This window comes from Lathyrus oleraceus, chromosome 1 (assembly GCF_024323335.1).
Source record: "Lathyrus oleraceus cultivar Zhongwan6 chromosome 1, CAAS_Psat_ZW6_1.0, whole genome shotgun sequence".
Classification (NCBI taxonomy): Eukaryota; Viridiplantae; Streptophyta; class Magnoliopsida; order Fabales; family Fabaceae; genus Lathyrus; species Lathyrus oleraceus.
The window spans coordinates 319,478,121-319,490,798 of record NC_066579.1 but is presented as its reverse complement, the minus strand read 5'-3'; the positions used below and the strand labels follow the sequence as shown (position 1 = coordinate 319,490,798).

The following is a 12,678-nucleotide window of genomic DNA, read 5'->3' as shown; positions in this document are numbered from 1 at the left end:
CGATAACCTTTAAAAGGTGGTGATGCTTCCGTCATGGCTAATACTTCCATATCTTTCTCGTTAACTACTTCCTCTTCGTTAAAAATTGATAAGCTCAACACCCTTTCCAAGGGTAATTTTTGTGTTGTCAAGCAATTTTGTTTTTCACATATTTGATCGATTGTCTCAATATGTTGACTAGTGGCAACCTCATCCTTGTACTTCATGGTGTTTCACATATCAATTTTTAACTCTTCATCATACACTTTCAAAGTCATCGTGCCTTCTTCTATGTCGATCAAACATCTCCCAGTTTCTAGAAATGGTCTCCCCAAAATGATTGGTATCTCTTCATCTTTCGGCATTTCCAAAATGACACAATCTACCGGAAACACAAACTTGTCGATCTTTACTAGCACATCTTCTACTATCCCATAAGGTCTCTTCACAGAGTGGTCAGCAAACTGGAGTGTCATTCTCGTATCTTGAATTTTACCTATCCCCAACCTCTTATAGATGGACAGCGGCATAAGACTTACACTCGCTCCCAAATCAATTAGAGCTTTCTTGAAGGATCTATCTCCAATGGCACACGGAATAGTCAGAAAACCTCGATCCTTTTTTTTCACCGGAACCTTCATACCCTGCAAAATGGCACTACAAGTTTCCGTTAGAATAATCGGGTTAGTCTCTATGGTCCGCTTCTTCGAGATGATGTCTTTCATGAACTTTGCGTAGGTAGGCATTTGCTCAAGCGCCTCCAAGAAAGGAATGTTTAGCTCAAGCTTTTTAAACATTTCCAAGAACTTCTCAAAGTTTTTCTCATGCTGCCCTTTCTTCTTATTTCTTGTTGGGAATGGCAGTTTGACGGTCGGTTTTGGATCAATAACTTTATCTTTGACCACTCTTTCATCACTAGTAACCTCTTCATTTGCAACCTCATTTTATTTTATCTCTAGATCAACTTCAAGCAATAAGTCTTCTTCTTCAGAACTCTTCTCAGATACTTCTTTCGACTTACCATTCCTTGTGGTCACCGCATTCACATGATTATTTTCTCTTGGATTAGTAATCGTAGAACTTGGTAAAACGCCCTGTTGTTGAGAACCCGCTAGTTGTTGGGCTATCTGACTCATCTGTATTTCAAGATTCTTAATTGAAGCACCTGTGTTTTTTAAATTACTTCGAGTCTCTTCTTGAAATTGAGAGCTTTGAGCAGCCATCTTCTCAATGGCAAGCTCCCAATCAACTTTTCTTGGTACCTGTTGCTGAAACTGTTGTTGAGGTTGTTGATACAGTTGTTGTTGCTGAGGTCGAAATTGTTGTTGCTGTGGTTGGTTCTGCACATTTCCTTGTTGATCCTTCCATGAGAAATTTGGATGGTTTTTCCAACCCGGATTGTATGTATTTGAATAAGGGTTGTTCTGCCTAAGAAACTTGATCTCCTCAATTTGTTGTGCGGTTGCAACGCAATATGCGGTAAGATGAGGTCCTCCACAAATTTCGCAATTACTAGCTTGAGTTGGTTGAACCGGTTGAACTTGTGCCACATTTTGGGTATCAATAGCCATCTTCTTCAGTCTCCTTTCGACTTCAGCTGCTATTTGATCTTCCATCTTCACCACCTGACTTGCCAATTTCAGGTCAATTATCCCTTCGGGTTGAATAACACTGCGGTCATACAACTCCAGGTGTTCATTGGCTGCAATGGCTTCTATAATCTTTTTAATACCAGTGGCTGTTGTAAAGTTAGTTGAACCATCAGCTGATGTGTCAATGAGTTGCTTAGTCTTCATCCGGAGACCATTTACAAAATTCTGCATTTGCTCCGTTGCATCCATATTATGAGTAGGACATGCAACCAACAATCGTTTAAACCTCTTATACGCATCTCCAAGTGACTCTCCTTCCTTCTGTTTAAAATCACTATGTCGTACCTCTTTCGGATGTATACAGAGGCTGGAAAGTACTCGTTGAGAAAAGTTGTCTCTATCTGTTGCCAAGTTGTGATGCTTCCAGCAGGTAAAGAGTAGAACCACTCTTCAGCATCTTCTGACAATGTAAACGGAAACATGACCAGCTTCTTAGCTTCCTCAGAATGCCCCTCAATCTTTAACGACGTAGTCATAGTCAGAAACCTTTGCAAATGCTTGTTGGCATCTTCGTTAATTTTTCCTGAGAAAGGTCTCCTTTCTAGTTGCCGTATCGTTGAGGGGTGAAGTTGAAAGTGGGCAACATTGACTGGTTGATTCACGATTGTCATCCTTCCAAGCGGGGCATTTGCTCCCCCGTAATCACCTAATAGTCTCTCCACAGGAGGTGGGGAAGCTGCCATAGTTTCAGACTCGGTATCCGAATTTTCAGAATCAGAGTGTTCCGAATGAATTGAAACGGTTCCCTCTTTCTCAAAATCAGAAACTATCAGCGGTTCTTCTGTCACTTCCAGTCTGTCGTGCCTGGCTTTTCTGATTCGTGCTCGCAACGATTGTTCTGGTTCTGCGTCAAAAAGAAATTCAGCCGAGGCCTTACCTCGCATAAAAATATTAGACGATTGGTAGGATAAGCAAAGGAAAATAAACAAATAAAATAAAATAAAGAAAAATTTTAGTTGCAGAGCAACAAAATTCCAATTGAATAATTATTAACAGATAGTTTGGCAGTCCCCGGCAACGGCGCCAAAAACTTGATCGGGAAAATAGCAAGTGTACTATTTTTACCGATGTAGTAATGAAAAGGAATTATCCTGAGTATCGATCTCGAGGACTGCGTAGGAACTATCAGTGTTGGTAATGATTCAATTAAACAAAAGAACCTTTGGTTGGTAAGTGAAGAGTAAATTTGCTCTGTAAAATATAAAGGAAAAATAGAGAATTTTTAACGCAGTAAAGTTAAGCACGCTAGGTCCGGGGTGTATGAATTGCTTTGAAATAAACTTAATCCTTATTTCATAAAATCTATGCTAGAATGATCCAATATGATTCTCAAGAGTAGTTTCCCCTAATTCCTTAGCCAGAAACCATTAACATTCAATTTTAAATCCCAATTCCTTAGCCATTCAAAAGAATATTAATCTCAAGTGTGAATATCAAGAATTTCCCATCATCACTATTAGATCCTCATTCCTAAGAGAAATTAGCGATGTTCTTATACACATAGTGATAAAGGGATTTGTCCGACCTCCTTTACCTCCAAATCAATACCTAATTTTCCAATACGGCAAGCATTACACTCGTGTATAACAAATTGGATTCATAAAAACATAAACATTCATAAAATTGTAGGAAAAAGGTTCATTACAAAAGCAATTCAGGGACACCCCCCTAGCATAGGGGGGTTTAGCTCATCAGACTATTCAAAGAAGGTACAAATGTAAAATTAGACATTACAAGAGATTAGATAACTTCGATCTTCAATTGCTTCCGCGCTTGATGATCTTCGTTCTCCAAAAATCTTGATTCTTTCTTCCTCTACTCGTACCGTCATCCCCTTTTCTTCTTTTCTTAGGTCTAAATAGCACAGTACACATTACAGCCAAGCGAAAAAGTCCAAAATGCCCTATGGGATCACTTCATGAGTGAAAACAAGAAAATCAGAAAATTCAGCGCACCTGCCAACACGGGCCGTGCCAAGCAGCACGGCCGGCCGTGTTGGCTCTCTGGTTTTTGTATGGGGAGAAGATGTGCTTGCAGCACGGGCCGTGTCAGGAGACACGGGCCGTGTTTGGCTCCAGGATAATAAATTTTTTATGTTCTTCTTTAGCTCTTCCATCCTCTTCCATTGTTGCCTTGACACTTCCGACTCTTCGACTACTTCTGAAATATGCAGAATACCATGGAAACAACATCAAACGCATCTAAAAACTTAAATTAACATCAAAAGCAAAATAAGCATAAAAATACTCAAATATGAAATACTTAAAACTCAAATACTAAAACTCAAAATAAAGTGTTACCACATTGATGATTTTTTTGCCGAAAACATGATGAAAATCAAGTAAAATGGTGACCGATCACCTCCTATCGAGGTCTTCCAGCTAAGAAAGTGGTAAAAATGCGGAAAAGGGGTAAAAGTACCACACGGATAAAGATCCGAAGTAACAGCAACTAAGGAAGAAGAAACCCGGAGATCTCTCAAGCTAACACCAACAAGGAAAGCAGGTCAGTACAGGTAATCGAAATAAACCTCCAGGTGGTATCCCACAAATAAAGTGGAACACCAAGCAAGCTATCCCTGCAAGAGTATGTGAGCCCTCACAAAAACTCAACAAAAGGTTAGAGCAACGCATGGATGCAATAGAAAATATATCACAACAAAACACAAAACAGATTAGAGTAAATAGAAAAAACGACTACTGTCGCGATCGCTGCTGCATCGCCTAGCGAAAGCTTAGCGAAGCTTCGCTGCAGGCTCGCCTAGCGAAGATGCTAGCGAAGGCCTGCGTATTCTAATTTCTTCATTGATAACAGTATGATTTTTGAAACCCCAAACCTTATAGTACACCTTTCAGAAATTAAACGGTTAGACATTCAAGGCATTGATTCATATGTTCATATACATTTAAACCCGTGGGCAAAAACCTAATGATACCTCATATATTCAAAGTATTCAAATTAAAGCATAATGTAATGGACAAAAGGGCAAACCTGATCGGAGAGACCGATTGCAATCGAATGGCGCGGCTGGGTTTGCAAAGCAACGTTAGGGTTTGCGCGAGCCGAAGGCGAAAAAGTGTGTGAGTCCGAGTGAACCTTTCGGAGTTGCCCGGAGGTTGCTGCAGATTAGTTCGTAGGTTTTTGTCTCTGCCTCTTTTCTTTATGTTTCTCCTCTCACTATTTTCCCTTTTTCTTTTGGTCTCCCTTTCTGTCCAGGGTTTTGTTCTACTGAACCTCTAGTATTTATAGAGTGATTTTGTGATTTTGTGGGCTCAGACTCAAGCCCAAGACTTCTGTTTTTTCTGCAAACGCGTGCTCTTCGCCTAGCGAAGGATCTGCTCGCCAAGCGAGCATGACAGGTCAGTTCGCCTAGCGAACCATGCTGCTCGCCTAGCGAGTATGACAGCTCAGCAGCAGATTTTTGCTCCTTCAAAACTAGTGTTTGGAATGATGAATAACTTCTATTTACACCTGTTGGAAGTAACTCAAGTCTTTCCCTTGTGTTGACTGCTCACCTGGATAGATCCCACAAAGAATCTTGGATGATGTTCAGGCTTCTTGGACCTGATCCTGATTGACATGATGAAAATGCAATATGAAATGTTATGACCTAAAACTAGATGCATGAATGAGGAGGGCAAATTTTGGGGTGTTACACAGATCATGTCAAGAAGATAATCAGAAGTCTTCCCAAGAAGTGGAGACATATGGTTACTGCTATGAAGTTATCCAAGGATATGAACAACATAAGTCTTGAAGAACTTATCAACTCTCTCAGAAGTCATGAAATAGAGCTTGAAGAAGATGAACCTCAGAAGAAAAGCAAATTTGTTTCTCTAAAGTCTAGATCAGAAAGAAGAAAGCCAGAAAGGAACAAGGCTTTTCAAGCTGAAGAGAAAGAAGTTGATGACTCTGAGAATGAAGATTCTGATGATGAAGAAGAATTATCCCTTCTTTCCAGAAAAGTCAAACAACTCTAGAGAAAAAGTCAAAATAACTTCAGACGGTCCTGACAGAAGGGAGACCGTCCAAATTCAACCTCTAGAGGCAGACCCAACAAGGAAGTAACGTGTTATGAATTCAAAGAGCCTGGACACTACAAAAATGAATGTCCAAAGCTAAAGAAGGATAGCTCCAAAAAAGAAAGATTCAAGAAGAATTCTTTCAAAGCAAAGAAGAAAGGACTCATGGCAACATGGAATTATTATGAATATGAAGCTCCAGAATCTGATTTTGAAGAGGAGCAGGCAAACGTAACATTCATGGCCAATACCTCTGAAATTTCATCTGAATCAGAGTCTGACTCTGAAGAGGTATTCTCTGACTTTTCTCGTTCTGATCTGGAAGCCTGTTTGTCATAATTTATGAGCTTGTATCAGAAGCTTCGGCAGAAATTCAAGAGCCTGAAAAAGGTTCAAGAAGAAACTATTGAAGAGTGTGATAGGCTTGAGAAAGAATTTTCTGAACTTAAAGAAAATAATTTTATTCTTGAAAGAGAAAAAAAAATTCAACTAAGAAATGTTCAAAACTTGAAGAAACTCTTTCTAAAGCTCCACCTACTTATGACACTATCATATACAAATATGAAAAAGCCTTTCAGAAATTTCTGAATAACAACCTAGAAAGAAGGAAAATGGCTTTTATGATTTATAGTGTAAGTTATAATAAAAAAAGAGTAATTGTTTATGATTCTGATGACGATGATCAGAAACCTACTATAGAAAACAAACCAAAATCTCCTCTCTCTTACCATTATACACCTGCACAAACATTGAAGTTCTGTAATGCAAGAAAACCCAAAGTTTTCATAAACTCTGGGAGAATTAATCCTAAAGGACCCAAAAGATTATGGGTACCAAAAGATAAAATAGTGTATGTTGCAGATATCCTATGCAGTAGAGTTGAAACACCAATCATGATACCTAGACCCTGGATGCTCGCGACACATGACGGGAAGAAAGCATATGTTCCAAAACCTAGAACTTAAAGATGATGGTTTTGTAGGCGTTGGAGGAAATCAGAAAGGAAGAATCAGAGGATCTGGAATAGTTGGTAAGAAATCTCTTCCCTCTATTTCTAATTCCATTTATGTTGAGGGATTGATGCATAATTCGTCATCCATAAGTCAATTAAGTGATAACGGTTATGATATTATCTTTAATAAAAAAAACGTGCAAAGATGTTAATTAAAAGAATGGAACAGTCCTTTTCACTAGAAAGAGGAAAAACAACATTTATAAAATAAAACTTTCAGATTTGAAAAACCAAAATGTAAAGTGCTTGATGTTTGTTAATGAAGAGTAATGGGTGTGACATAGACGCTTAGGTCACATTATCCTAAGGAGGATTTCTCAGCTAAATAAACTTGAGTTAGTCAGAGGCCTACCTAAGCTGAAGTTTTCTTCAGACGCTCTTTGTGAAGCATGTCAGAAAGGGAAATTTTCTAAAACCACTTTCAAAACCAAAAATGTTGTTTCCACCTCTAAACCTCTAGAGCTTCTACATATTGATCTTTTTGGACCTGTTAAGACAACGTCAGTCAATAGTAAGAAGTATGGACTTGTCATTGTTGATGACTATAGTCGTTGGACATTAGTGAAATTCTTAAGGCACAAGAATGAGTCACATTCTGTGTTCACTAGTTTCTGTTCAAAAGTGTAAAATGAATTTGACTATAAGATAATTAGAGTCAGAAGTGATCATGGTGGCAAGTTTGAAAACAAAATTTTTGAATAACTTTTTGACTCTAATGGAATATCCCATGATTTCTCCTGTTCTAGAACTCCACAACAAAATGGAGTTGTAGAAAGGAAGAATATGACTCTCCAAGAAATGGCCAGAACCATGATCAATGAGACTAATGTGGCTAAGCACTTCTGGACAGAAGCTGTGAATACAACATGTTACATTCATAATAGAATCTCTATCAGACCTATTATGGAGAAGACTCCTTATGAACTGTGCAAGGGAAGAAAACCCAACATTGCTTATCTTCATTCTTTTGGATGCTTTGTTTTATTCTAAACACTAAAGAAAATATGAACAAGTTTGACTCTAAGGCACAAAAGTGTATTATGTTGGGATACTCAGAACGTTCTAAAGGATATATAGTATACAATACAGAAACACAATTCATGGAAGAATCAATTCATGTCAGATTTGATGATAAGCTCGACTCTGATAAGTCAAAGCTAGTTGAGAATTTTGCAGACCTGGAGATCACACTTGCAGGTTCTTATGAAAAGACAAATGATTCTGAAGAAGATGAAAGAAGAACTTCAGAAGCACCTGAATGCACAATCAATCAGAAAAGACAAATAAATATGCATAATGTTTCTAGAGAACCGATTCTGGGAAACAAGGATAAACCTGTCAGAACAAGATCAACATTCAAAGTCTCTGAAGGAACACTTATGGGACTAGTATCTTTGTTAGAGCCAAAATCCCGTGAAGAAGCTCTTCAAGATAAAGAATGGATTCTGGCAACGAAGGAACAACTTGATCAGTTTTCCAAAAATGATGTTTTGGATCTTGTACCTGGATCCAAGGGAACCCATGTGATTAGAACAAAATGGATCTACAGAAACAAGCTAAATGAAAAGGGTAAAGTTGTCAGAAACAAAGCACGACTGGTGGAACAAGGTTATAGTCAACAAGAAGGGATTGGCTACAATGAAACCTTTGCTCCAGTCGCGAGGTTAGAATCTATTCGTCTCCTTGTATCCTTTGCTATTGATTATTCTATTAAGTTATATCAACTGGACATCAAAAAGTGAGTTTCTGAATGGTTACATTTTTGAAGAAGTGTATGTCCATCAACCTTCTGGATTTGAAAATTCAAAACTTTCAGAACATGTTTTCAAACTTAAGAAATCTATTTACGGTCTAAAACAAGCTCCCAGAGCTTGGTATGAAAGACTTAGTTCATTTCTTCTAGAAAATGATTTTATCAGAGGCAAAGTGGACTCCACACTTTTTTGAAAAAACATCAGAAACAACCTCATGATTTGTCAGATTTATGTTGATGATATAATATTTGGTTATGCTAACCCCTCTGTTCACCAAGAATTTTATGAGTTAATGCAGGAAGAATTTGAAATGAGCTTAATTCAAGAACTAAAGTTCTTTCTGGGCATTCAAATCAATCAAACATCAGAAGCCACGTACGTCTATCAAAACAAATACATAAAAGATCTTCTGAAGACATTTGACATGTCAGAAAGCAAGCAAGCCAAGACTCCTATACATCCTACTTGCATCCGGAGAAGGAAAAGGTAAGTCAAAAGGTTTGTCAAAAACTCTATCATGGTATGATAGGTTCTCTCCTTTATCTGATTGTTTCTCGTCTAGATATATCATTTAGTGTATGTCTATGTGCTAGATTTCAGTCAGATCTAAGGGAATCTCACTTAATTGATGTTAAGATAATCCTTAGGTATCTGAAAGGAACACCTAACCTTGGCTTGATATATAAGAAAACATTATAGTACATGCTTTTTGGGTATTATGATGCAGATTACGCTGGAGATAGGTTAGAACGCAAAAGTACATTTGGGAGCTGTCAGTTTCTGGGAGGAAACCTCATCTCATGGGCAAGAAAAAGACAATCAACCATTATACTGTCAACTGCAAAAGCAAAGTACATCTCAGCTTCACTTTACAGCACTCAGATGCTCTGGATAAAGAGTCAGCTTGAGGAATTTCAGATATATGAAAGTAACATCCATATCTTTTGTGATAATACTGCTGCTATTTGCTTAAGTAAGAATCCAATTTTACATTCTAGAGCGAAGCACATAGAAATTAAACACTGTTTTATTAGAGATTATGTTTAGAAAGGGAGAATTATTTTAAAATTTATAGTGACACACCATCAATAGGCTGATATCTTTACAAAATCCTTAGCTGAAGATATATTTCTTTTCATTCTTAAAATTTTAAATATGGCAGATTGCCCAGAATGACTCTGAACATGTGATTCTCATCTCTGATGTTAAATTAGACTCTGACTCAAGCATGTGTTTATCTGATTCTGATTCTGATACTTCTACAAGTTATAAGATATCTTTACCAGAAACCTCTATAGTCAGAAACCTTTTGGTATTCTTGACTCCAGAAACATCAACATATGGTACTTCAAACGTGTGGCTCTGGATCTTCTAGACACTTATCTAGCTCAGAACTCAAGGGCCAAACTGTTGAGATATCCTCGAGAAGTGTGCATATCTTGAGATTAGACACCTACCATTAGCTGCATTTAAATTTCCCCATGTTTGTCAAGACTCGTTTTTAGCAATAATATTTGTTTCTGTTCTCTCTTTTCTAACACTGTTGTTTTTTCATGTTTTTGAACTTGTGTATATATATTCCCACGACTACCACATTCACAATTTCACTACTCACAACTTACACAAACCCTTACCTTTAACTCTCTACAACTTCTATGCAACATCTCTTCAACTTCACAACAACAACATCATGAATCCTCAACAACAACAGGTTTTTGAATACTCCCAACAGATGAATGCTAACGAGTAACAAGTTGAAGATTCACAACAAGTTGCAACCCCTACTTCTACTCCTTCAACAAACTCCTATCAATAACCCAATGTTCTTGATCATCCTCCACACATAAACCTTGCAATTCCTTTCAAAAATCTTGAAGTTCTTTGTGGGTTGTTGGTAGATTTCGACAACCTCAAGGAAAATGGCATGGATTTAACACAGCAGCTAAAGAATCAAGGGTGGGATAACTACTTCAATCGTCTATATGGTCCAATCTACACATTCTTGGTGAAGGAATAATGGAGATTCGCTGACTGCAATGATCATTGTATTGTGTCTTACGTTCTGGCCATCAATACGGTGATCACTGAGAAATCCATAACAAAGCTTGTGAATATAGAAAAGGTTGGGGGAAGAAGAATCTATAACATAAACCATATAGCTAATTACATGTCCCGGGAAGTTATCCCCACCATCTTCTCTCAGAACCCAGAAGGAAAATCATCCAAGAACAAAGAGCTTCACCAGAATCTGAGGGCGTGGCTCAAGATCATTTTGGGAATCATTCATCACCGTCCTTCTTCCAGTTCCTCTGACTATATCAATACGGATCAAAAGTGCATTCTCTATTATCTGCATAAAAGTCTAAAGTTGAATCTTCCTTCTCTCTTCTTCAAGTATCTCAAAGATTTTGTCAGAGACATAAGGAACAACATTAAGCCAAAGAACTACATCCCTCTGGGCAGATTAATCTCAGAAGTTCTGATAGAGAGTAGTTTGGTGGACCATCTCATCTCTCTGAATCTAATGGAAGACGTCACTGTGGACGTGGGGAAGCCTCTAAATGCGAAGAATCTGAAGAGCATTGGCCTAATTGACAATGTCAGAGTCAAACCCACCAAACTTACATCTTGGGAAGCTCTGAAGGATCATATGTATATATATATATATATATATATATATATATATATATATATATAGAGAGAGAGAGAGAGAGAGAGAGAGAGAGAGAGAGAGAGTAAATGAGATGTATCTCTTCTCTAAGATAGATCCTCCAAAAGTTATCACTTGCTACTTATAGGATCTGGAAGCCCAAGGAATTGATATCTCTGGGTTTAGCTTGGATTGGCTCCCAAATCAACCCCATAACTTCCTGAAGAGAAAGAGAGAACCTTCTGAGAAGAAGAAGAAGAAGAAGAGTCTCAAGCTGAGAGAATCCTCAAGACTCAGAAGCAGCTTGTGCCTCTGAGCTCTTCAGCATCAAGTAAGTCTCCCATCTCAAAAGCCCATATTTCTTCTGGTTCTAGGCAACTTGCATCATCATTACCTCAACCACCCCCACACTCTCAACCACTGTAACTATTTCCTCCACCTCACCCTCCATATAAACTACAACTCCCAGATTAAAATCCAAATCTCAACAAACAACCTTACTCCCTTCCGCATCTGAACCAACACATTCTACACCCATCATTTATGAACCAAATCCATCTGAACCCCCAACATTTGACCCCATCACATCTTCACCTCCATTACCCCAATTCAACCTCCATCCCCATCTCTGAAGCCATAACTTTCAACGAACCTATATCACCACCTCTTTCCTCTAACCCAAGTTCCCCCATTATTATGACCTAACATCCAACTCTGGACATCCTGGTTTAAATATCCATAACCCAACATCCCCAAACCATAAAGACCTTCAGGCCACAACTGACTCTGAAAAGACTCGGTCTGTACCAGAACCTTCTGAAACCCTACCATAACCCTCTGAACCTATTTCTGAACCATCTGAACCCATACATGAACCTTATGAACCCACTCCTCAACCCTCTGAACCTGATCTCACTCTTCCTACCCTTGATGAGGCATTTGCTAAGTTCTAAGAGAATTCCTCTTCAAGACTCAAGAAGCGCTCTGATGAATCCAGTGTCAGTGACAATCCTTCTGAAGTAAGGACTCACTGGAATGGGTTCATCAGATGGGTGACTTCTGAAGTCTTCAAGCTGAAGGGCTTATCTGAACAAGTCAGAAATGACTATATCAAAGGTGTGGAAGAGAAGTTGGAGGCTCGTTTGGCTAAAGGGGACGCTGAGAAGACGGAGAGAAGTTGCGGAGAAAGCAGCTGCCGAAGCTGCTGCCAGGGAAGCAGTTGAGAAAGTTGTTGCAGAAGATGCAGCCAGAGAAAAAGCTGAAGCTGAAGCAACATTGACCGCTGAAGTTGCTCAGAAATCTGCTGAAGACGCTAAGAATACAACTGAAGTTGCTTTGACTCGAGGTGAGTCATCAACAACTAACCTCGTTCCTTTAGTCATCAAGACTCTGGAAGTGTTGCAGAAGGAGCAACAATTAGTCAGAGCCAAACTCGACAAGCAGGACCAAGTAAACTCCAGCATATAGAATCTGCTAGCTAAGCTTCTTCAGAGGATGCCTCCTCCTCCAAACCCTTAGGCACTCTAGGACTCTTTATGTTTTTTTCTCTAAGTGTTTTTGCCTCTGAAGCTTTATCTTTTCTTTCCTTCTGCTTATGTAAAGTTTTTCT

At 38.6% G+C, this 12,678-nt stretch overlaps 1 protein-coding gene across 1 annotated transcript; it reads right to left on the bottom strand.

Annotated features, from left to right (window-relative positions):
- Nucleotides 1-212: 212 nt before the first annotated feature.
- On the bottom strand, nt 213-11,761 carry LOC127104905 (uncharacterized). The gene is made up of 6 exons (XM_051042045.1): nt 11,722-11,761; nt 11,464-11,525; nt 2,792-2,822; nt 1,934-2,475; nt 1,001-1,796; nt 213-904 (listed from the first exon to the last, which is right to left on the bottom strand). The coding sequence occupies exons 1-6, from the start codon at nt 11,759-11,761 to the stop codon at nt 213-215; spliced, it is 2,163 nt and encodes a 720-aa protein (XP_050898002.1).
- Nucleotides 11,762-12,678: the final 917 nt, after the last annotated feature.